This window comes from Remersonia thermophila, chromosome 3, assembly GCF_042764415.1.
Source record: "Remersonia thermophila strain ATCC 22073 chromosome 3, whole genome shotgun sequence".
Lineage (NCBI taxonomy): Eukaryota > Fungi > Ascomycota > Sordariomycetes > Sordariales > Chaetomiaceae > Remersonia > Remersonia thermophila.
The window spans coordinates 2004243-2028511 of NC_092219.1; the positions used below are offsets into that span (position 1 = coordinate 2004243).

Here is a 24269-nt window from a genome sequence, read left to right on the forward strand (position 1 = left end):
TATTTACATCATTGTTGAGGTGGATATGTTTTTTCAAAAAGAGAGCCAAGCTCACCTAGCTTCCATCCAACCTATCTGAGCGCAGTAAGCCAAGAAGCAACCAAATGTAAAGGCAAGGCGGCCGGCTGACTATGGAAGTGAATGCTGAATGAAGAGAACAAGACAAGAAATCCCATTCCAGGTATCCCAGTGACCACAAACGCCCAAACCATGCAAGCCAATATCCCCATAGTACACACCCGTTCACGCACATTACCAGACCCAACCCATGTCTGCACCTCCTTCCTAGTCTTCTTTTTTCTTATCATTTTCTTATTTATTTCCCGTAGAACCAGTATCTGCACCGCCCAACGTTAGCCAAAGCGCCCGGCCAGATGGGCAGATGAGAAACGGATAGACTTACTGCGTGGCATACTCGACGGTAAAGCTCTCGGGCATCCCCTCGCACGTCGCCGGGGCGCTCCCGCCGACCGTCTCGACGCGGTACACCTCCTGCAGCGAGCCGGCGCCGGGCTGCTTGGCCACCAGCTTGAGCCACGGCACGGCGCCCTCGCCCTGCAGGCCCTTGAACGCGCCCGCCGGCGCCGGCGCCGCCGCGTCCTTCTTGCCGAAAAAGTCTCCGACCCGACCCACCCCGAAGAACGGCGTCGTCGGGTCCGAAAAGTAGTGCAGGCCGCTCCGCGCCGCCGCCGCCACCGTCGCCGCGGGCACCAGGCGCCCCTCGGCCTCGCTCTGGGCCAGGGCAAAGTAGAGGGCGGCGCGGCCCAGGGCGGCGGCCACGTCGGGCTGCGTGGCCACGAGGCAGCTGGCGTCGAAGAGGGTGGCGACGGCGCCGAAGGCCGAGGGCGCCTCCGAGGGCGCCGAGGGGTCGCACGTGTAGTTTTGCGTGCCGCGGCCGATGGCGATGTGCTTGAGCTTGAGCCCGGGGGAGGGGGAGGGGAGCTTGGAGGCGGCTGGGAAAAAAGGAAAGGAGGTTGTTGTTTAGCGAACGAGCTTGGGAAAGAGATGAAAGAAAAGAAAAGAAAAAAGAACAAACATACCGGCTGGCAGGGAGACACGGTTGAGATCGCAGACCGGTGGTGAGGTGAAACGGCCTGCTTGGGTCTTGGAGGCGAGGAGGTTGAAGTAGTTGGCAAGAGCGCGAACGTTGTCGGCCACGTTGGGAACGAAGTTGGGAAAGGCGGGAGCCGCCGAGACGGAGGCGGCGAGGGCCGACGTGAGGAAGAATGTGGCGCGCATTGTGCGTGTGTAAGAGGAAGAGATGGCCAACCAATATCACAAGACCGGGTCCTGGAGCTGGGTCGAAACTAGAGAAAGGAAACCACAAAAAGCAGCGCCCAAAGAAGAAGAGATACCAAGAACGTCCACCGAAGGAGGGTCGGTTGGTCGGTCGGTAGGCTCGGTAGGTAGAAACAGGTCAGAGCACCTAGGTTGGCGGGTTGGGGATGAGGAGGTACCGTAGGGACTTGAAGCAAGGCCGGACGGGCGTCTATTATACACCCACGGCAACAAACACGCCAGCATGCCCGGATCGCCGTGTCTAAGAGGGACGGCGTGCAACCGCACATGCCCGGCCAGGGCTTACCACCCACCGGGCTGGCAGAGCTGCAGTATGGTAGCACCCTCCCTCCCTCCCGTCCGCGATCAATAGGTAACGCTACCTACCCGCTCGCTTAGCGACCCGGACAGGCGCCGGACGCGTCCCTGTCGTTGGAGAGACCCAGACCCCGGGCTGGATGAACGGCGCTTGCGAGCGCCCAAACCGGCAGGGATTGATGCGGGGCCGTCCCCACCACGCAGCCACTCAGACGCCGATCCTACCTACGCAGTAGGTAGTTACCAATCCGTCAAGGTCGATCGACTGCTGTGTAAGTGGGCATCAACCTTCTCAAGCCCGAGTCCACCTTGACGAAGAGGAATGAATTGTAGATAGATGGCTTGGGTCATGGGTGGTAAGCATACAAGGCCGCGGTTGATGCATTCATTGGGCTGCTGATTTCATGCTTCGAGCTTCCTCTTCCTGTTTGAATCTTGCTCTAGGGAACTAGCTACCTACACAGTACTAGCACATCGTATGTAAGTACAAAACGTTGGGCTAATTTCCCCTCTCGGCGACGACAAAATTAGCCCACATGCGACAGCCCCCCGTGATTGGCCGGCGCTATTTTTGCCCGCTTCGTTGGGTCGCGTCTCGTTGGGTGGTTAGCCGCCGTTGACGTTGCAACGCGACCCACCCTGCGCATCTTCCCCCATCCCTTGCCGACTTTCCAGAAGTCCCCAAGACCAGACTCCCAAGATCAACTTGGCAGATCGATCGAAACCTCTCTCTCTCTCTCCCTCGGGCTCTCGCTCCGTCTCTCTGCACGCAATTTCCCGACCGACCGTGCCGTACAGCTGGTGCCATGGCGGGAGCCCAAAGGAACCTGCCGGTCAGCGGAACCGTTGACATCCGTTCTTTTTTCGGGGATTGGGGGGGGTCCCGCGCGAAGGATGGGAGAAGGCATCTCTTCCTATACCTTAGTACCTATGTCTATGAAAGTGCGTTTGGGGGCTCTTCATCCCGGGGACGGGGGCGCGGGTTGGGGTTCCCTTCCGCGCTACGACGGTGAACAGAAACCATGCCGCGATGGCCGCGACATGTCAACCAGCCCAAGGTCCCAAACCTTGACGATAGCCGCGCACAAGCAAACCCTCGTCCACGCTTGGCTTCTCTTGGCGACCTGCTGAGCGCCCTTCCCGTCTTGCCTGTCAAGCTCTCCGTTGCTTCCCGCCGAGGTGCCCCGGCAAACCCCCCCCCCCCCCTCCCCCCCGGCACCCCGCTCCCCTTTCATCTCCCATGTGGTAGCCTCCACCAAGCCAGGGTCCATCCAATACCCATCGCAAGTTGAACCGACGAAAGCAAGACCCGTTCTATGATGTGCTTGCCTAGACGCTGGCCGCCCAAAGCGGCCCGCCGGGTGGGTGGCGTGGTGACGTACATACTGCGTAGGCGCCTGGCGAGCGGGACAGGGGACGTGGACATGGGGCATGGGACGTGGGACATGGGTAAAGGCAATTATACCCGGGCAGGTGTCTACGTGTATAGTATACTACGTACTATAGGAACTAGTCGTCGCAAGCTTGAGGCTTTGGACGTCCACTACGCGGTACATGAAGTGGCATGGACGTCAGAGATCCCCTATGCCGCTCTCTAGGATCCAGTTCTCCAGGATATACTATTATACGCAATCTCCTCTCTCCCCCGTAACTTGGCCCAAGGGGAGCAAGCATCCTTGCCACACTTGCAGCCAATTCTAACCGCCCTGGGTTCCGCGGACGGTTGCTCCGCACCAAGAAAAGCCAGAGAAAACGCCGCCATCGACACCACCCCTCTATCCATCCATGTATCCATTCATCCATCCACAGCCGCCCGCCGAGACACGGCCGGCCGTACATGTAGAAACAAAGAAAGAGAGAGGGACAAAGCACTCGGGCCGTGTATACCCACCCTCTGCCCGGGGTTTTTTCTCCTCTTCTTTCTTCTCTTTTTGTTTCCCACCATGACGAGAAATGTATCCGCGATGCCCCATTGGTACAAGAATAGATTACAAGACGCCACGAGGCCGAGATCTCTCCCGTCGCGCAGCACGGCATCCTATCCCTTCCCCCCTTAAGCAACCAGCACCGTTGCAAACCACGCAAGGCAGCCCAAGGCCAGCCGGGCGGCATGTAACATGGCGTACAGATATCTACCCAAGGTACCCAGCACCCCTGCAGCATGTCCGTCTATGCCTAGGTTAGGTATCCGGTAGGCATACCTCATCCCTCTTTTCTCGGGTCCCCCCCCCCTCCTCCTTAATTCAACCCGCCCCCTTCCAAATGCGCCGGAATGGCCGCCCCGCCCCCGCCTCCTGCCCTCCCTCCTCCCGCCCCTCGAACGACGTGCTGCCCCCAGCCAGGCTCGTGTGCCCCTCGCCGGCGCCCCCGCCGGCGCCCCCGCCGCCGCCAAACATCATGGAGAAGACGAGCACGTGCAAGCCCAGCATGTAGAGCGCAAACAGGTTCCTCCCCAGCCTCGACGACAGGATGTGCCGCGCGGCCCCGACGACGGCGCGCTCGGGAAGGCTCATGCGGCGCCAGGCGCGGGCCGACTCGCGGCCGCGGAAGGCGGCAAAGGGGGCCAGGTTGGACTCGTAGGCCTTGCGGTAGCGGTCGAGGCCGCCGAGGATGGGCGGCGAGGCCTTGGCGGGCAGGCCCGGGCTCGCCGGGCCCAGGTTCACCGAGGAGGGGTTGGGGTTGGCGGTGGCGGCCGCGTAGGCCGTGGCCGCCCCGGACGACGAGGACGCGGCGCCGGCTCCCGGGCCGCCGCGGTTGTAGGTGGACACGTAGCGCGTCTTTTCGTAGAGGTTGAGGTTGTCGCGCTGCAGGGCGGCGATCTCCTGGCGCAGCTGCGAGACGGTGCGGTGGGTTTCCGAGAGCTCCTGCTCGAGCTGGGTGATGCGCTTCTTGAAGCGGTCGCGCTGGGCCGTGATCATGTGCAGGATGCCCGAGCTGGCTCCGCCGCCGGCCGCCGGCCGGTCGTCGGGCAGATCGCGCGGGTTGAGGCCGCTGATGATGGACGAGGTGGGCGAGGCGCGCCCGCCCTTGCGGCCCGGGGCGGCCGAGGGCGCGTAGCGGCTGTAGGCGACCGAGGCGCCCGACGGGAAGGCGTTGGTCGCCTCGGTCTGAATGGTCGAGAGCTCGTTCTCGAGCTTCTCGTTGAGGGCCTGCGACTTTTCGAGCTCGGCGTTGGTCCGCGACAGCTCCTCCTGCAGGCTCTGCAGGCGGCTCTGCAGGTCCTGGTGCGACACGCGCAGGATGGTGAGCTCGTCGCTCAGCTTCTTGTTGCGCGCCAGGAGCAGCTGCTCGAGCTTGTCGCCCTTGGCGCCGCCGTTCGGCCCGTCGTCCCCGGCGTCTCGCGCGTTGTCGTCGTCGTCGCCCGTCGCAAACTCGATGCTCTTGAGCACCTCGAGCTCCTGCTTGATCTCGTCGTAGTCGCTCCACCTTTGCACCTTGGCCTTGAGGCTGTCGCGCTCGTCCCGGAGCAGGGCGGCCTCCCTCTCCAGGCCGCGGAGCTTGGCGTCCAGGTCCCTTTTCAGGCCTTCCTTCTCCACCCTGGCGGCGTCGAGCTTGCGGATCAGCGACGAGTTCTCGGACCGCATGCGCATGTAGCTCGGGTCGTCCTCGAGGCTCGCCGGGGCGTGGGCCGGCACCTGGGACTTGGCCTGGGCCAGCTCGAGCCGCAGCTGCTCGTTGCGGGCCTCGACCTCGGCCAGGCGGGCGCTCGTCCGCTCCAGGTCCGAGTGCGCCATGTCGAGCTCGGCGGTGGTGACGTGGCCGCGCTCGTCGTCGGCGTCGCCCGTCTTGCCCAGGCGCTGGTTCACCTCGTAGCTCGCCTTGAGCTCGTTGAGCAGGCGGTCCTGGTTCTCGACCTTGTCCTCGAGGGCCTTCTCCTTGGCGGCCCAGTTGTCCTGCTTCTCGGCGACGACGGCGGTCCACGACGCCTCCACCTCCTTGACGCGGCTTTCGAGGGTGTCCTCGAGCGTCTTGCGGGCGTCGCGCTCGGTCTGCAACCGCGACTCCGTCTCCTCGAGCTGGCCGGTCAGGCGGGTCACGGTCTCCTGAAGGTGCTGGTTCTCCTGGCCGAGCTTGGGCAGGGTGTCTTCGGCGACGAGCATCGAGTCGACCGACGCCTCGAGCAGGGGGTACGGATCCGGGGCCTCGGACAGCGACGTGTAGGCGTGCAGGAAGGTCGAGTTGACCGACTTGGAGTGGTTGGTGAGCAGGTCGATGAAGGCCTGGTAGGCTGTGTGTCCAACGTTAGCCGCGGCCTGGCGCAGGGCCCTCCTTCTCGTGGGTCGTCGTACCCTTCAGCAGGCCCTTGATCTCGGCCAGCTTGCTCGCATCGTCCAGCTTGCGGAAGTCCTTTGTCTTTTGAGCCAGGTCCTTCCTCTGCACGGTCGAGTCTCGTTGGAAGGCGACGATCTCGGAGGCGGTGTTGTCGAGGTTGGAGATGAGGGTGGTGAAGTCAAGACCTTATCCCGAGGGGAGAGGAAAGGGGAGCTCGTGTCAGCGGAGTCGAGATGCCAATGCAGCCGAGCCGTGGGGCCACGTACTCCTCCATTGCGAGATGGCGCTCTGGAACTTGTTGACGGTGGTGGGCTGCGACTCGGTTGGCGGCACTGCGCCGGTCGCGTCTGAGCTGCTTCTGTCCGCCATCTCGGGCGCCCTCTTCTCGTGCAGTCCGCGGAGGGGAGGATGCTAGGGGACTTGGCGGGTGTTTAGCATTCACTCGGGATGGCGGGGGGAGGGGGACGTTGAGGACGTGATGGATGCGGAGGCGAGGCGACGATGCGAAGATGGACGGATGCCAACCCGAGAGCTGCTTGTCGGATGGAGGTGGAAGATTGGAGGTTGGAGGTTGGGTGTTTGGGATGTTTGGGATGTTGGATGTTGGGAGGGATGATGCCGTGGATGCCGGACTTGACCTCAACCCTGAAAGCAGTCAAGTCATGCAAAAGGTGGCCCGGAGCCTGGGAACCGCGCCAAGACTGCAGGGGTGTTGGGGCCGGCGGGGGGGGGGGGGGGTTCCCGGTCCCCGGTGGAGGCCCTGGGCGGGCAGGGAGACGGGAGGGAGGGAGAGGGAGGGACGGGCTGGAGCGGGAGAGGGTCCTGGTAGGTACCTACCTACCTAAGGTAGTGAGGTAGTTAGTTGACCTGGAAGGTCCGGTCCCTCAGGTAGGTAAGGTGTACTTCAGGTACCTAGGTATGTACCTCCCAGAGCAGCAGGTACGTAGGTCCAGGTACCTACCTAGGGAGTTACTATCTACGCAGTAGGTAGCTACCATAGGTAGTAGTTACCTAGCTCCCCCACGTGCTGCACTCGGCTGCTGCAAGCCTGGGCTGAATGGACCCGTCCCACCCACTACCAGGTAACCAACCAACCAACCAACCATGGAACCCGAGTTCCCTAACTCCCGTCAACATTGAACCACACAGCTGCAACCTACCTACCACCCACCGAACCCACCCATCTCGGCGTCACCATGTCGCCATGACGCGGCCACCCCTCGTCCTCCGAACACCCCAGCCTTGACCAAGACACGCCGCCGTTCAAACACGACAAGTTACGGCCTCATCGACGACCATGGGTCGGGATGCGCCATGGCATCCGACCCTCCGAGGAAGCAGGGCCGGCCCGCGCCAGACCCAGCGACAATAGCATCATCATCATCACCACCACCACCACCACCACTACCACCACCACCACCATCACCACCGAGACAGAGCCCTGCCGCGCTCCTCGCTGCTCGCCCCTACGCTCTGCGCCCCCTTCTGCAGGATGTCCCCCTGGCCGCCGACGGCGAAAACGGTGACATCAAGATCAACTGCGTCGACTACTGCGGTAGGTGGGAGGAAAAGAAGCCTGGCCTCGAGCCGCGAACGCCGTGACGGGGCACAACAAGCCCAGCCAAGCTGACGCCATCACTGCCCTCCTCCAGACGGGAACCTCTACATAGGAACCAGCGCCTCCGAGCTCCTTCATTTCTTCCGCATCCCACCCGACCCGAGCGAGCCCCACGCCCCCGCCTCCTTCATCCTCGCCCGCCGCTTCTCCCCAAAATACACGGAACCGACCGGCGGCTTCAACGGCTCGCGCCCCGGCGTGCAGCAGATCCTCCTGCTGCCGCGCGTCAACAAGGCCTGCGTGCTGTGCAACTGGACCGTCACCTTCTACTCGCTCCCCGAGCTGAGCCCCGTCTTCGACATCCAAGTCAAAAACTGCAACTGGATCGGCGGCGTCGACCTGAACGAGGGCCACGATGGCCCCGGCGGGCCCGGCGATAGAGCCCCGGGCGTCACCATCCTGCTGTCGCTGAACCGCAGGATCCAGGTGGTCAGGATCGGCGACGACGTCCGGTCTCTCAGGGTAAGGCCGCCGCGGCTCGGGAGCCGGCCTCCCCGCCCTGACACGCGCATGGCTGACCCTGCTTCCAGAAAATCGACTATGCCGGGAGCACCCTCACCGTCCGCAGGGACTCGATCGCCTGCGTCGCCGACGCCAGGAGCTACGCTCTGCTGGACGTCGACCGCCAGCTCAAGATCCCCCTCATGAACATCTCTTCCCTGGACAACACGGAGCCCGATGGCACCTTTGGCCAGGCCCAAACCATCGCCGGAGCCCCGGATGGCGGGCTCGCGCGAAGCGCCTCGTCTGCCTCGTCGCGGCCTCACCTGAACGTCCAGGGCCATTCGAGGAGCACGAGCCTGGGCGACTTCATCTCGGGAATGCGCAGGAACGACAGGCCGCCCGAGGATGGCGAGGATTCCGTGTTCCAGTCGTCGGATGCTCCGCCGCCGCCGCCGCCGCCGTCGCGCAGCCCTGGCCCGGTAGATAAGCCCCTGCCTGCCCCGCCCAGGGGCGACCAGCCCGCCGACGCCCCTCCGCAACGGACCGCGACGCCTCCAAGACGCGCGACGCCATCCCCGAAGCCGGGCTCCGTCTTTTTGAAGCCCCACATCCTTTCCCCGACGGCAGACGAGTTCCTGATCGTCACGGGAACCGGGCCCCTCGACCCGGGCATCGGCATGTTTGTGAACCTGGATGGCGACCCTACGCGTCCGACGCTCGAGTTCGACAAGTACCCGCGAGAGATCGCCGTGGACGGCGGCGCGGCCGACCTGTCGTCCCCGCTTCCGTCCATGGGCGCTGGCGAAGAGGGCTACGTCCTGGCCTCCATGACCAAGGAGCTGGACGACGGCCTCCATCACGGCCTGGAGATCCAGCGGCTGGACGCGAACGGAGGCGACGGAGAGCCGGAGAAGTGGTGGCTCGAAATCGGGCCCGACGGCTCGGATTCGCCGGCGGCGCGCGGCCCCATCGGGATCCGCCCCTTGCTGCAGAGCGAGGAGGTGCTCTTCGAGGACGTCGTCGAGCGGCTGTGCCAACGGCGCTTCACGCCTTTCCAGGGACCCTCGGAGACGCCAACCACCCTGTCCATGAAGAGCCACGACTCGCGGACCGCCCTCTCGCTGCAGCGCCTCTCCCAGGAGCAGGCCTTGTTTGACTCGGAGGACGAGCAGCTTCCTCCGGGCTGGGAAGCCACAAGAAACCAAGAGGGGGAGGGCTTCGTGCGGCGCCTGGCAAAGACGACGTCGCGCCTGGCTGTCTGGGCTGGCAACAACATCTGGTGGGCGGTCCGGAGCCCGCTGCTCACGCAGCTCGACTCGGCCTTGGAGGCCGCCGCCGCGAGCCAGCAAGCACAGGGCCTGGAGACCCGCCGGCAGCTCTTCGCGCTCCTCGATTCCATCAAGGACCGGGAGCCCATGACGGAGCTCGAGTTCATGACGCTTGGCTACGTCAAGCAGAAAGCCAGCGTCCTGCTGCTGACGGATTTCTTGAGCTCTCCCGAGCCGCCCTTCACCGACGCGGAGACGAGGGCGATGGAAGAAACCCTGGTCGGCGGGGACCTGGATGCGAGGGTCGTTCTCTCGCTCATCCCCGCGCTCCGGAACGAGATTGTGGTCAGCCGAAGAGGCATCTGGATTTACGGAGGCATCAAGAAGCTCGTGGAGCGCCGCATGTCGGCCGAAACGGACGGCGTGGTCCCTCCCATCCGCTCGCTGCCCCCCGGCGTTCTCCAGTTTCTGCGGCGGTTCCTCACGGCCTGGCGGAGAAAGAAAGGGTTCGGCAGCATCCCGGACGAGGTGTTCCGAACCGTCGACGCCTCCTTGCTGCTGGTGCTCCTGGAGCTGGACCAGAGCACGCCGGTCGGCCAGACGGGCAAGCCCGGGTCGGTACGGAAGGAGCTGTACGACCTCGTCGACCACGGCGTCGACTGCTTCGACCGCGCTGTGGACCTGCTCGAATCCTACCATCGCTTGTTTGTGCTCAGCCGCCTCTACCAGCACCGCAAGATGGCCGCCGACGTGCTCGCCACGTGGAGGCGCATCATCGAGGGCGAGGAAGACCGCGGCGGCGAGCTCGGCGACGGCGAGCAGCGGGTGCGCAGCTACCTCTCCAACATCGGCAACCGCGCTCTCGTGCAGGAGTACGGCCTGTGGCTCGCCAGCCGGAACCCGAGGCTCGGCGTCCAGGTCTTCACGGACGAGAAGGGCAAGGCGACCAAGTTCGAGCATGCCCAAATCGTCGCTCTTCTCCGCGAGGAGGCGCCCGACGCCGTCAGGTACTACCTGGAGCACCTCGTGTTCGGCAAGGGCAACACCACCTACGTCAACGAGCTCATCGCATACTACCTTGACGTGGTCCTCGCCGATCTGCACCGCTCGCCCGCCTCCCGCGACACCGTGGCGGCCTCGTACGAGGCGTACCGCGCCCTCCAGCCGCCCAAGCCCACGTACCTGCGCTTCCTGGCCGACAACGCCCCGCCCAACGACGAGGCCTGGCAGAGCCGCCTGCGCCTGCTCCAGCTCCTCGGTGGCGGGCACGACTACGACGTCGATGCCATCCGCGCGCGCATCCACGGCTCGCCGGATGGTCCCCCGGGATTTTTCCTCGCCAGGCCCGACAGCGACGGCAAGGTCGAGGAAATGTTCGAGGCTCTGATGGCGAAGCGCGGTTGGCATCAGCTTCCGGAGAAAGCCTCGCGCGAGAGGCAAGCCTACCCGATAGACAAGAAATGGGCCCTGGTTCGCGCGGACCGCCTCGATGAGTGGCGGGCCAGGGAGAGGCGTCAACAAGCCGCAGAGCCAGGCCAGCACCCTCCCGCCGGCGGCGTCTCCGCTCCCCTGGACGGCGTCCACGATCAACGAGACCAACAAGAAATCGCCTACAGCCAAACCCTCCTCGTCCCCGAATCCATCATCCTCGCCTCCCGCGCCCGCCATCACTCGGCCGCCCTGTACCTCCTCGTCCACCGCCTCGCCGACTACGACACAGCCGTCTCGTACTGCCTCCGCGGCGCCGCCGCCCTCACCCCGGCCGGGGCCGGGACCTTTGACCACGGCCTCCCCCGCCCCGCCCCGCGCTCCCGCGACGCCGACACGGCGCCGCCCACCTGGGACGAGCAACGCGAGCTCTTCCGGCTGCTCCTCGGACAGCTCCTGGCGCTCGACGACGCCGAGACCCGGGCCGAGCAAGCGGGCTGCTTGCTGGCGAGGTTCGGCGCGTGGTTCGACCTGGGGGAGGTGCTGGAGCTGCTGCCCGAGGAGTGGGGGGTGGAGACGGTCGCGGAGTTCCTGGTGGCGGCCTTGAGGAGGTTGACGGCGGAGGGGAGGGAGGCGGCGGTCGAGAGGGCGTTGGCGGGGGCGGAGAACTTGAGGGTGGGGTTCGAGTGGGTTGTGAAGGTGGAGGACAAGGGAGGTGTGGTAGAGGACTAGAGTGGGTGGCAGGGAGGGTTGTGCATCTGCCTAGGTGGTTGGATTGCTGTTGTTTTTTTTTTTTTTGAAGGGGCATTACAAGGGTTGGTTGGATCGGGTTGGGGTACTTTGTCTAATACAAACGCAGGGTTCCTCTGGGTGTTCGGTGTGGTTTTTTGACGCGAGTCCGCGTCCGCTTCGAGGCAACACGCCGGATGGTTCGGTTCATTCCCGGCCTCGTTTGTATGCCGCCGACGACCGTGCCATCCCCCTCCCAAACACCCGCCCATAACACACACACCATGCCCGCCAATCTCTTCAACGATAGAGTGACAGCAGCCACTAGCCACTGGAGATGGCTCTTCAAAAGCGGGTCGTTCGGAGATGGCTAGCACATACGGCCATACCCACAAGAAAGCACGGGATCCCGTCCGCTCTCCCCTAGTTAAGCTTGTGAGGGCCCGAGTAGTAGTTGGGTCGGTGACGACCAGCGAATGCCGGGTGCTGTATGTTTTTTTTTTTTTCCCTTTGTTTTCCTTCCCCGTCTCCGTTTCGATCCCCTTTTGGTTTCTTTTGGACATGAATACATTCATGTACTCTCTTTTGCTGATCAGCCACACCACCACACCAGTGCATTGTGCATACTAATGCGTACCTCGTGGGTTGGCATCGATGCTGTTCATGGCCTAGACTTTGTTGAAATCGCACGCGGGGACATGGGAACGGCTCGTGGTCTCCTCCCATCGCCGTCGGGAGAAGACCCATCCGGACGAGCTCCAGCGCACACCAAGGCGCGAGGAAAGTATGCTTCACACACGCGGTCGCCTTCTTCGATCCCCAAAGAGGAAAGCTAAAGCGAGATTGTATCAAGGCGCCGAGGTTCTTTTGAAACCTCGACGTGTATCCGAAGCAAGCTCTGTCTCTCTCCCCCCTTCATCCCTCAACCCCTCGCCGACGCATCATCAAGACTCTCTCCCTTCTCCCTCAGCCCCGGCCGACTGCTGCTGCTGCTGTGACGACTGGGACTGGCCGCCAGCTCTGTCATGCTTTCCGAGCCGTCTGGTGTGCCCATCCCCGTTCTACTTTCCATGCCCATTCCCATCTCCGCGCTGCCCCCTCGGCCTCCCTCGTCCACGGCAGACTCATACCCGTACTCATCATACCCTTGCCGTGAAAGCGTCGCCGCCCGCCTGTCCTGCCCTAGCCCTTCTCCGAACCCACCCCCACCATGCATCCCCCCGGCTCCGTTTCCTGCACCGCCCGACATCTGATACCGATCAAGCTGATAATCATGCTGTTTTTTCTGCTGCTGCTGCTGCTGCTGCCCAGAAACATGCTCCTCCTCGATGTCGTCGTCGTTGCCCATCCCCGCGCACCTCTTCCTCCTCCTCTTCCTCCCCCCACCATCCCCCCCAACCGCCACCAAGCCCGCCTCGCCTTCTCGCTCAGGTCCTCCCACAGGATCTTGCACGCGCCCCACGAGGTGGTGACGTAGATGATGGCGTTCCAGAAGCCCTGCAGGGGCAGCACGATGGCGGCGACGTACTCGAGCGCCGGCAAGAAGCGCCCGCCGTGCGCCAGGCTGCAGACGCGGTTCGCGCTCGACGGGATCCACGTCACGCAGAGCGCCGTGAAGAAGAGGAGGGCGCACTTGGTGTAGGACCAGATCGCCTTGGAGGCCTGGTAGGCGGCGCGCCGCCGGGGGTTGGAGCTCGCCCGCGAGGCGTATGTGCACGTGTGGGAGGTGAGGGTCTGGTGGCCTGCGGTGCCGGTGGTGGTGGCGACGCTGTTGTTGCGCCGGGAGGCGTCGGGGGCGAGGTTGGTCCGGCTGTCGCGGAGGGTGGAGGATCCGACGGTGGTGTAGGTGGGCGTGGGAGCCAGGCCATGTTCGGGAGGGGTTGCTGCCTGGCTAAGTTGGTTGGTAGTGGTGGCGTCGGTGGTGGTGGTGGTGATGTTGGCGGTGGGGGGGAGGCCGCTTGTGGTGACGGCCCCGATGGTGTCTTCGCGGGATGCATGGCGGGAGTGCTTGTGGCCGTTGTGGGACGAGACCGCGACCGAGTAGGCCGTTGGAGGCGGCTTCTGGGGAAGGGTCATCGTCTGCAATGGATGGTGCTCAGCGTTTCCGCCGCCGATGGCGGTGGTGCTGCTGCCCTTGGGGGAGATCAGATCGATCGGCTTGCTCCCGTCCGCCATCTCCGAGGTGATGTGGACCTCGGTGGTCTTGACCGAGCTAAATGGGTCGTCGACGCCGCCGGGAGAGTGCTCAGACCCAAGGGAGCTGGTGCTGAACCTGAACTTCTTCATCTGCTTGTGCTTATTATATATCTCGCGGCCCGCGCGGATGTAGATGGCGAAGGTGATCAAGATGACGACCCTGGATCTGTCAGCAGCTCTGCGTAGCCCTCCCTGCGGGCGTCTTCTCGGCTCACCAGATGGGCCCGTAAAAGAGGGCGACACGAAAGTAGTCCCACTGGGGGGTGATCCAACACCACAGCTTGGCGCTGCCGTACATGCGCCCTCTCTCGGGCGTTTCGATAAACACCAAGGTGAGGGCGATGGTGAAGGGGATGCCGTAGCAGCACAGCAGGTAGGGGATCTCCATCTTGCGCAGCCGCCGGGCATCGAAGCTGAAGTAGAAGGTGAGGTACACGTTCATGGCCATGGACAGCATCCAAAGCGCGTTGGCGTACGTGAACCTGGGATGGGAGGGTCAGCAGAGCCGGCGGCAACGAGATTCCTAGCGTCGGGAAGCCATACATCTGGAGGAGAAAGGCCTGGGCCTGACACCCTGGCGAGTTGGGGGCATGGGTGAAGGCGGTGGACATGAGGGTGCCCACATTGGCCATCAAGTTGCCGATGGTGGCGTAAAAGACCAGCCGGTTGATGGGCTTGTGGAAGAGGTCGGAGTAAGAGAAGGTGGTGATGACGAACACCGACCCTATCATGGAGAGGACGGAGCATGCTCGCTCGAGGATGCTAAAGGTGGCAAGGCGAGGGTCGTCGAAGCTCGCGCCTGCGTCCATCGTGTCGTCGGGGGCGTCGCAAGACGCGGAGAGATCGAAGGGACGAACGGGGTGCGGGCAATCCTCGCGTGGGCGATCGAGGGCCTACCTCTTCCCGTATCACGCCGCAGGATGGGGGAAGCCCATCAAGATGGGCATGCAAGCTGACGGGTCGCTCCAGCAGGCAGTGGCGGAATTGGCAATCGCTCGGTGCCCTGATTTATAAACGAACCTACGAAGCGCCCCAGGGACAACAGGTGTGCGAAAATCGACTTTAGACTGCGGACGTTTCGTCCAGCGCTCTGGGTTTGGACCCAGGCGATGCCGCCCCGGCGGGCATAGTCTCTTGGAGGTGATGTTGGCTATGAATAGGCGTGGGAATGACAAATGGTAAGGTAGAGAGGATCCAAAGGTTTTGTTCCTCCCAGGGTACAAACCTTGGAAGACAGCGTCATCCGTCTACTCATGGGCAGGATCTGCGTACTCGAAAGGGCTTGGATCCCTAGTGCGCGGGGGGGGGGGGGGGGTTTTCGCCATCGGGGCACGCATCCAACCAGAGAATCTTTGCCCATGTTCCAGGCATGCGGGCGGTCGGGATCGAAAACGGGCATCGTCATCAGTAAACCGCTGCTGCTCCGTTTGTTTTGCAGGGTCCGTCGTTCATGAACTCGCGGAATCCATGGGGTGGGCCTTATGCGGCCACCGAGAGGTTGTTCCATCAGGGGCAGGCAGGGTGACAACACAGCGAACAAGGTATCCGACAAAAGGCATTCCGATCAAGCACCTGGAATACGGTTCATCTTGTGGGGAGTTGCGTATTGCCTTCGTCTTGGAGATGCACGCCTTGGCTAGCGGTGTGTTCGGCACAGCTGCGCGTTGGAAGAGCGTGTGCGTGTGAGTATGTGTGTGCATTCGAGGGGGCCGCTGGAAAACCGACCACGGCGAGCTGAGGTGTTTTTTTCAGGGCGGTCCCCGTCAGCTCCAAGCTCGACTCCAGCCCGGTCCCCTAAGGGTTTGCGAGGCTATTGATTTCTGGGTCATTTGGCGCTGTCGAGAGAAGATCCAGGAGGTTCGTGTAGGTCGACGCCTTCCCCCAAGATGGAACCCTGTCCGGGGATCCGGCACCACGTGGAGTCATGCACCAGCCGCTTTTCCGTTTTTTTTCTCCACCTTTCCCCAGGTATCCTTATCAGTTATCGTGCCTATGACGGAGGCTGACATGGCTCGGGGTGTGAGTGAAGAAACCGCTCAATGCTTCATCCTGCTGAGGCGAGAACGATGAAACCCTCCCACATACAAGACCGACAAGCGCATGACTTCCAAATGAGGTGTCCCACGAACAGCTCAGCTCGGCATCGAGGACCAACAGACTCAGATTGAGCCGGAGTTATCAATAGAGGCAGTCCTGGAGATCCATGTGCTGTGCCTTTTCGCGGTTCGGAACATTCAGACGCACGGTCTTTGAACCCCGAGCGAGGAGGCTTGGTTAAGGCACTTCACCAGGTCTGCCCGTTCCGATCTGATGCTGAAAGGGGGCACCTATCTCGACTCGGCCGTTTCAATGTTTGTCACCCCTGAAGAAAAACGAGGCTGAGACGCGAAACAAAACGCCTATTCCTGGAATCCATTGGAGCCTTTCTCAAGACTCCATCTAGATGGGTGGGAAACGCCGGCCACCTCAGGACGGCTGGGCAACCGTCTGGTTCGTATCTCCGCGGTCCTCCATGATGGCTCCAAACCCACCCGAACGGCTTTTTTGGGCCCTCGCCGGCATGATCCTGGTCACATTCATCCACACCTGTGCGACCGTTACAAAGCCCCAGCGTTTGCAATCTGGGAGATGACAACACCACTCGATGAGGCAAGCCACACCACATCCGCCACACATAGGAGACGAGGAACAATGATCGATTTCGCCCATCGCTGGAGAAAGACTCCATCTATATGCAGACCGGAAACATCGCAGATTTCTTTTTGTCATCGTCTCCTGGCTCTTTTGGTAGCCCAAATCGGCACGTAATCTAAGTCTTTTGCTTCGTCCACGACCCGGACATTACGCGTCGCGAAGCTGATCTGGAAGAGCAGTCATTTCTGTCCATAGAAACTTAAGATCCCCGACGCCACACGTTGAAGCAGCCTCCTCCACACAAGTTGCCATCCATTCTACTAGTAGGTCTTTGGTGCTGCATCAAACGTTCGGCTTCCTGCCCCATCCCCCGGAATGGCCCCACCTTGTCCGGCCAAGACCCACCTCCTCCGCATCGCTCCGGGGCTTGGCGGAGCTTGATCCGGGAGCCCAGAACGAGGGCCCACCAGCTGCATCCCATGGTTGGCCGACAGCGTCGGGCTCTTGGTCTCTGGTCTCAACAACACCGCATAGGTCAATCGCGCACAGCCAGATATCAATAACACACTGTGTTTCTCTTCCGGAGAAAATGACACAATCCTCCACGCCTCTCCTCACCACCGGGGTCAAGCGACTTCTCTCTCCCCACCCCGTCTTATCTGGTTTCGACCGAGAAAACCACCAGACCTAGAATTCTCCCCACACGGCGATCACTTGAAGACAAGGCAACCCGTCAGATCCCTAGTCCCCGGTATCGACAATAACCTTGCTCTTGCCTAATTGGCAGCCTCCGTCCCAGAAGCGGCGTCCCTCATCGCCTTCGTTGCCGCGTTGGATCGCGATCTCTAAACGTTGAGGCGTTAGGCCGACGGTCATCGATGAATAGAAAAAAAAAAAGAAAAACGAAGCCGGGTGTACACACCGAGGCAGCGGCAGCATTGCGGCAGTAGGAACAGTTCTTGGTCAAGCCGTTGGTGCTCGAGCGCTTGGGGACGAACTCGGTCAACGGAAACGTCTTCTTGCACCCCGTACACTTTCGAAGCTCCGTGTTTGACGGCTGAGGCTGGCCACCTCCCGGCGCGGTGGAAGCGAGATTCTCGAACGTGGTGGTCATCGTGATGAACCTGATTCAATCGTTGACAGTCAAGTTAGCAAGGACTTGTCACGTCGGAAGAGCTGCCAAACCTGCCTGAGTGGGCTTCCTAGCCAGCAGAGAAGGTATAACGCGCGGTTGGGTTCAGGGATTTTACGGCTTTGTAGTTGTATTTGTGGTGGTGAAGGTAGAGGAGAAATGAATTGGAATGAAAATAGAGGGGGGGGGGGGGGGGTTTCTGCCTTGGGAGTTCGTGGACTTCCTTTCTTGTGCTCAAGGGCGCCTCCTTCCTTCTATTGGAGAGACTCGCCCACAGAAGATGCAATTCCATTCTCGCGCAGGCCCTGTCTCAGTTCGTTGAACTAGTAAAATCAGGACACCAATTCCTCTGTCTTGCGGGTACCAAACAAAAGAAACCTGACGAACTCGCCGGTCACCTTAGTTCTCGTTATGTAGCAAATGTACCAGCTGCTATCCGACCAACTGCCATCAAGATCTCCATCTCCTCCACGGCCTTTTTCAGCCATCCTCCTTCCGCTCATATATGTGCCTTTCGGTTGGAATGTGATCAAGCGCTTGAACAAACCAATCCCCTTTTCCGAGTCAAGGTCAACAGATCATCAAATCCATGTCTCCGGGTAGACGACATCAGGGCCCACCTCGTCCTTCCTCCCCCCACCAAAGTTCTCACCAGATTCTCCTGTCGAGAAGCCAGGACGGTTTCTCGCAGAATTGTCTTGGTATCCTACCCGCCGGACACTGTTGTACTGGCTGAGGTCGCCGGAGTCAGTGATGGCCCGGTCGTTGCTACCCCTTTCGTCCCCCCTGCCAGCGTTGCTGCCAACCAAGTCCACGGCTTGGTTACGCATCTCAGTCAGGCGGGCCCATTCTTCCGGTGTCTTCCAGTCGTCCGGGTTGTCAGCCCGCAGCTTTAGCCTCCTCGGACTCCGCGGGGGTATGGGGGGCTGCTGCGATGGGCGGCGGGTGGGTGTAGCGGGGACTTTGGTTGATGTCGTTGGGACAGAGTAAGTGCGTGGAGGTACGAGGGAAACGTCCCTTCGAGGTGCACCGAGTGAACCCGGATGCCGTCTTCGCTGGTCAGTGCTATGTAGCGCGTTGAACCAGGACCTGATGAGCTCTGATGCGGACTCGTCGTCGCTCTGGGAGTAGTTGGAACTCGGAGGCCGCAATGTCGCAGGATCGGATGTGGCTGAACGCTCCGGAAAAATCGGCCCAACAACCATGTCGGTGGGAACGAAGGTGCCGTCTTCACGTCGGATGTAGACAGCGTGCGGAGTCAATCGGGCCTCACTCATCGAGGTGGTCTGTGGGTTACCTCCATTGCCATGATTTGTAGGTACACCTGCGGGTGATGCCGGGGCAGGGGTGTATGCTACATGCGAGGAGCGCAGAGCGGGAATGGTCAGATGAGTTGATCTTGACGTTATCGATTCTAGAAGCTTAATCAGCCGCCACGATCTTCTTGAAGGTGGCCACCTGGGCATCAACAAACCTTTCGAGAACCGATCAGTAGTCCCAAAGCTACTGAGCTCTGATGCATCAATCGTGCTCTTGCTTGGGGCAGATGCCAGAGGTTGTGAAGATTCATCTTTCAAAACCGCTGGAACATCGGCGGGAGGCAAGATCGCTATTGTATCTGCAGCTCGAGTTTGGGGCTGCACGTCCGAGGTCATGAAAATGTCTCTTACGGACACCTTCTTACCCTTGACTATCGAGGATTCTGGCCTCTTGTTGCCGATAGGCAGTATGGTGGACTTCTTTCTTCTGAGCGTTTCGAAAAGCTTAAAGGGTTTACGGTCTGTTGATGTTGAAGCCCTAGAAGATGCAGCAGTTTTCTGGCCGCTGTGGGTCGAGTGGTTGTCCTTCTGCCTCAATTCTTTCTCAAGCTTCTTTCTCTCCTTCCTCTGACCGACGCTCTCACACTCGGGCTCGGCCCAGTCGACTTCAAACATGTTTGTTGATGCGCCGGGCTTTCGGAAATGACTGGAGAAAGTTCGGTGTGGTCGGCTGTTGGATCTTAGTTGATTGTGAATCGAAGGGTCAACGTGCCGTAGTGTAGTTAGTTGATGGGAATCGTATCCAGTCAACCGGTGCCAAGGTTTTGATTGGAAAAGAGAACGGCGGACACTAAATAAAGCACGGGAAGTCAACTCTACCAATAGACATGACGGGGGAGTGTCACACCGTTGCCCGACGACATTGGTGGTCGGTTCGGAGAGAAGAGAGGGGTAAAAGGAGCCTCGTTCCCGGATGGAAAAGGGAGCCATTCTGAAAGTTTAAAGGAAAAAAAAGTATTGTGTGTCTAATGATGTATTTTGTGAAAAGTGCAAAAGCTGCGTGGCGTGTTAGATTTCTGCTGCCGCTTCCACGAGTTCCTTCCCAGACTCTCGAGTTTCCTCCGTACGTCGAAGCCACAATCCTTTGCGAAATCCGACAACATGCTCGGAAACGAACTCTATGGTAACCATGAGACTTGGTGTCCGAGTTTCACAAGAAGACTTTTGTCATGGCTCCCAGATCACCACTCGGAAAAGCGCCTAGGGTTGAGTCTACATGAGCTTGAAACTTCAGTGTTCGTGTGTCCGGCGTTGCTCCTCTTGCCACCAAAACATTCTTGGAAAGTCTGGACCCCAGCCTTTGTATCATAGAGGTCATGGATGTACGAAGAATCATGCACTCTGACGATACTACCACTGTACATCTTGGAGATGACGTATGCTTGAACAGGTGTACTGTACCCAAGAATAGAGAACACGGCGTACGCCCTTGGCACGTATCATTCGGCTGTGTGAAGGCAAACCGATGGAGATCGCATTGAAAAACGTACCTTATGGTTCACAGAATTTAGACAGACTCGGATACTGGCATTATGATCCGCATCTGTGCACACGGCTCTTGGTTGTAGCCTGCTCATTGGAACACGAAGTGATGGGTGAGTGGAGGAACCTGGAAATTGTGCGACAAGGTAGCATCCAAATGCTGTGCGCGGTGCACGCTCAGAGAGGGCGCATTTCGTCTCGGGTTGTTGATCACACTCATGGCTTTTTATCTTCTTGGCCCCCCATGGTGCTTGGTATCCTCCAACCCAGAACGCAGGTTGCGGAGAATGCGACAGAGAACTGGGCGGCCATGATGTACTGTGTATCGATTCTACTGCGCTCCACGATAGCTGCGCTACCAGTCCGCTCGGAGCAACCTGATGAAGGACGTTATGAAGGACAGATGAGTGACAACGCATCTTGCATCGGAAGTTGCTTGACGGACGCTGGACAAGTTGGGAACGGGTCCGGATCCGGGAACCCCACTTCGGAGCCTTGGTCCCCCAGCCGGCGACGGTCGCCAATCATGTTCCAGATCGTCCACGATTCTGGCAACGCCTTCGGCCTGCCCCGGCAGCGCCAAGATCCGGAGGAATCGGGCTTGGCTCGGAGGCATGGGACTTCCACCTCAAGCACCTCAGTCCAACAAGAAGAATGGGTTATTCTTGCAATAAATCGTGTTTCTGGTGAAGTCGCTGCGTTCTTTGTTCTTTTTCCCTTGTTTCCTGGTCCTCGATGCAAGTCCTATGTCAGCTCTATGAAGACCCAAGCCTTACTACGATCATAAGGTGCATACTGATTCTTGAACTGCTGTAACGGACAGACGAGTGGCTTATAAAAGAATCCCAGGCATGATGTTGGGTCCGCTGGTGACTCAGACTTGCTGTCTCGGGTATAATACATCGTGAACGGGGCTCAAGAACGTTACATCATGAACGGTTTTCCCTCTCACGAAATGACAGAGGAGTGCCACACCAAGAAATATCGGGATTCGGAGCACAGTATCGGCATTCTAGGCATGACTGAGGTAAATACAAGGATTAACAGATCCTGTCTTTTTTGTTCATCACCGCCACGAAGCCCAATGTGTTAAAAGCACGTCGTAATCCGAAGGCCTCTAGCTGGGTTGGGAATTAATCGCATGCCCGTTTTGACAATCCTTCCATTCGAGATGCAATGATCGTGTTGACTACGTACGTGATCAATGGGTACCCTACAATGGTACCATTTCGAGCACCTTTGATGCCACGATACTCCCATTGATGGGGCATGGTGGACTTCATGTGAAAGTCTCAACGAGGTTCGCCCCGGACAGCCCGGTTCGGGTCGGGAAGCAAACATCTCAGAGATGTTTCTCTCCACGATCCTGCGCTTCTCTGACAACATTAGTCATTCTTCCTCCCATCAAACAAACTCCGTGATTTCTCGACAGCCCACTCGTTGCACCACAAATACCCTCGCCAGTTTCACATATCCAGTTCGCTTTTTAAACACTTCGACTTCAATCCAACAACTTACCACCCCCAGAACAAGCGTGGCTGCTCGCTCGTCAATGGCTCCAGGATCGGGTCCTCCTCCAAGGTGAGTTGCCTAAAAAGCCACGGTCTGAACTAGTACCGCAGCGCGCGATTGTGTTCTTGTTCCAAAACTTGGGAACTGCTTCCTGAGATTCCACGGAACATCAATCCCCGCCGCGAGCGTAATCGAGAATGTCGCACGATGCTGACCCTCTCAGGGAGGAAATCGAAATGCAGCCCAGAGGCATGGCCCCCGAAGAGATCACCGAAACAAATGATCAACCCACGTCTTGGTTCGGTAGGTTGAAGCACAGAATGCGAATCCTGGTTCACCGTATGGACAACAAGGTGGCCCAGTCGCCGATCGGCCGTCTGTTTCGCCTCAAGGGCTGCGGCCATGTGAGTGATTACCCACCCAAGAGACCACAAACCGAATATCTAAGCCAACCACTGACAGTACATACTTCTGCATTCCGTTGACAGCCGAATGAAATTGAGGATGCCCACCTGTCTGCCGAAATCCGAGCTGGCCTCACCACCTTTTCCACCGCCGCCTACATTATTGCTGTCAATGTAAGCATGCAAAGAGCTTCTCTTTGTCGTCCATACTCACGAGTCCCAGGCATCGATTCTTGCCGAGTCTGGCTATGGTTGTCCATGCCATACACCCTACGACACGAGAGGAAACTGCGCCAATATGCCTGAGTGGACCAGGTGCTACGATGGTAAGCAGATGTTCGTCTGCGGAGAACGTCCCCTATTGAGTCTCTGCTAACACAACCAGAACTGAAACTTGACCTCATTACCGCTACCTCGGCTATCGCTGGTCTCTCTAGCATCTTGTTCGGTCTCTTCACCAACCTTCCGGTAGCCCTCGGGTAAATCTCCTTCTCGGGTGCTGCACTTAGACATGTGCTGACCTTTCCAAAGTCCAGGAATGGGCCTCAACGCCTACTTCACCTATCAAGTCGTCGGAATCAAGGGACAAGGCCATGTCAATTACCGTCTCGCACTCACAGCCGTCTTCCTCGAGGGATGGATCTTCATGTTCCTTGCCCTGACCGGCATGCGCCATTGGCTGGTGAAGATCATCCCTCGTACCATCAAGATCGCGAGCGGCGTGGGCATCGGCATGTTTCTAACCCTCATCGGCGTGACCTACGCGAGCGGAATCGGCATCGTCACTGGCTCCATGGCCACGCCCCTTACCCTCGCTGGCTGCCCCGCCGAAGACCTCAATGAGCTTGGAGAGTGCACATCCGGTATCATGTCCAACCCCAAGGTATTTAGGTTCATCATGGCTTGTAAATGCATTACACTAATCTGCTGCGTAGATGTGGGTGGGCATCGTGCTAGGCGGGCTCTTCACCACGGTCCTGATGTCGTTCCGCGTCAAGGGTGCCATCATCATCGGCATCGGCCTCGTCTCCATCCTGTCATGGCCGTGGGTGCTTTCTCTGGAAGTTTGTGATTTTGGGCATCGTTGCTGACGCCCCATTCAGCCGAAACACCCCCTTCACGTTCTTCCCCAACACCCCTGATGGCAATTGGCGGTTCAACTACTTCTCCAAGGTCGTCAATTTCCACCCCATCCAGCGCACCCTCATGCAACAGCAATGGAACCTTGGAGATGATGGCGGCAAGTTTGCGCTGGCACTTTTCACCTTCCTGTATGTCGACATTATCGACTGCACAGCCACTCTGTACTCGATGGCGAGGTTCTGCAGCCGGGCTCGCAGGGACGAGACCGAGTTCCCGCGCTCGACCGTCGCCTTCTGCGTCGACTCCCTTTGCATCTCCATCGGCTCGCTCGTTGGCCTGTCTCCCGTTACCCCATTCATCGAGAGCAGTGCCGGGATTGCCGAGGGAGGCCGCACTGGTTTGACCGCCGTGGTGACTGGCTCCTGCTTTCTCGTTACCCTCTTCTTCGCCCCGATCCTGGCATCAGTTCCACCGTGGGCAACGGGGTGCACCCTGATCTTGGTTGGTCTTTCTCTTCCGACCTCCCAGTTTCGGTCGCTAACGGCTCCTCCTCAGGTGGGTTGCATGATGATCCGCCAGGTCACCAAGATCAACTGGTCGTACATCGGGGATGCCATTCCGTCCTTTGTCACGCTGGCCTTCATCCCGTTCAGCTACAGCGTTGCTTATGGACTGCTTGCGTAAGTGTTACAGACCTCCCTTCCTTGTCCTGGCGTTTCGGAACTGACCGAACTATGTACCTACAGGGGACTGTTCACCTACGCAGTCCTTAACATCGCCATCTGGGCCATAGTCAAACTCTCGCGCGAGAGCGTCACCCCCCAGAACTACCACCTCAAGGAATGCTGGACCTGGCGTCCTCCCCGGGAGCGGCCCTGGCTTATGCAGGCCGCGGTCGGGATCTGGGGCTGGATGACGCGTCGCAAGAACCAGAGCACCGCCTTTTCGCTGGACTCGGCCGACGAGGTCAACGGTAACCCCTCGGGACAGAACCGCGCTGACACTGCATACAAGGGGCCGGCGGATGCTCCGCCTGAGCCTTTGCGCCAACCCTTTGAGGACTCAGCCGCTGCTGCCAAGTGAGGATCGGAGTGCGTTTGATCGGGACTCCAGAACCTAGAGGGTGGGCGATATGCGTGTGTCTCTCACAGC

The 24269-nt window shown here is 60.0% G+C and overlaps 5 protein-coding genes across 5 annotated transcripts; 2 read left to right on the forward strand and 3 right to left on the reverse strand.

Moving 5' to 3' along the window:
- Window positions 1-316: 316 nt before the first annotated feature.
- On the reverse strand, window positions 317-1239 carry VTJ83DRAFT_3376 (uncharacterized protein; the record flags this gene model as incomplete). Its single annotated transcript, XM_071009747.1, has 3 exons — window positions 317-338; window positions 404-953; window positions 1041-1239. The coding sequence occupies 3 exons, from the start codon at window positions 1237-1239 to the stop codon at window positions 317-319; spliced, it is 771 nt and encodes a 256-aa protein (XP_070867254.1).
- Window positions 1240-3839: 2600 nt separating this feature from the next.
- On the reverse strand, window positions 3840-6237 carry VTJ83DRAFT_3377 (uncharacterized protein; the record flags this gene model as incomplete). The annotated part of the gene is made up of 3 exons (XM_071009748.1): window positions 3840-5824; window positions 5886-6053; window positions 6135-6237. The coding sequence occupies 3 exons, from the start codon at window positions 6235-6237 to the stop codon at window positions 3840-3842; spliced, it is 2256 nt and encodes a 751-aa protein (XP_070867255.1).
- A 945-nt stretch (window positions 6238-7182) lies between these two features.
- VTJ83DRAFT_3378 (uncharacterized protein) lies at window positions 7183-11358 on the forward strand (the record flags this gene model as incomplete). The annotated part of the gene is made up of 3 exons (XM_071009749.1): window positions 7183-7423; window positions 7521-7948; window positions 8017-11358. 3 exons carry the CDS (start codon window positions 7183-7185, stop codon window positions 11356-11358), a joined length of 4011 nt encoding a protein of 1336 aa, XP_070867256.1.
- Window positions 11359-12614: 1256 nt separating this feature from the next.
- VTJ83DRAFT_3379 (uncharacterized protein) lies at window positions 12615-14360 on the reverse strand (the record flags this gene model as incomplete). The annotated part of the gene is made up of 4 exons (XM_071009750.1): window positions 12615-12619; window positions 12714-13711; window positions 13767-14033; window positions 14095-14360. The coding sequence occupies 4 exons, from the start codon at window positions 14358-14360 to the stop codon at window positions 12615-12617; spliced, it is 1536 nt and encodes a 511-aa protein (XP_070867257.1).
- Window positions 14361-22332: 7972 nt separating this feature from the next.
- On the forward strand, window positions 22333-24200 carry VTJ83DRAFT_3380 (uncharacterized protein; the record flags this gene model as incomplete). Its single annotated transcript, XM_071009752.1, has 7 exons — window positions 22333-22360; window positions 22420-22513; window positions 22566-22917; window positions 22970-23070; window positions 23138-23618; window positions 23673-23797; window positions 23864-24200. The coding sequence occupies 7 exons, from the start codon at window positions 22333-22335 to the stop codon at window positions 24198-24200; spliced, it is 1518 nt and encodes a 505-aa protein (XP_070867258.1).
- Between the last annotated feature and the right edge of the window lie 69 nt (window positions 24201-24269).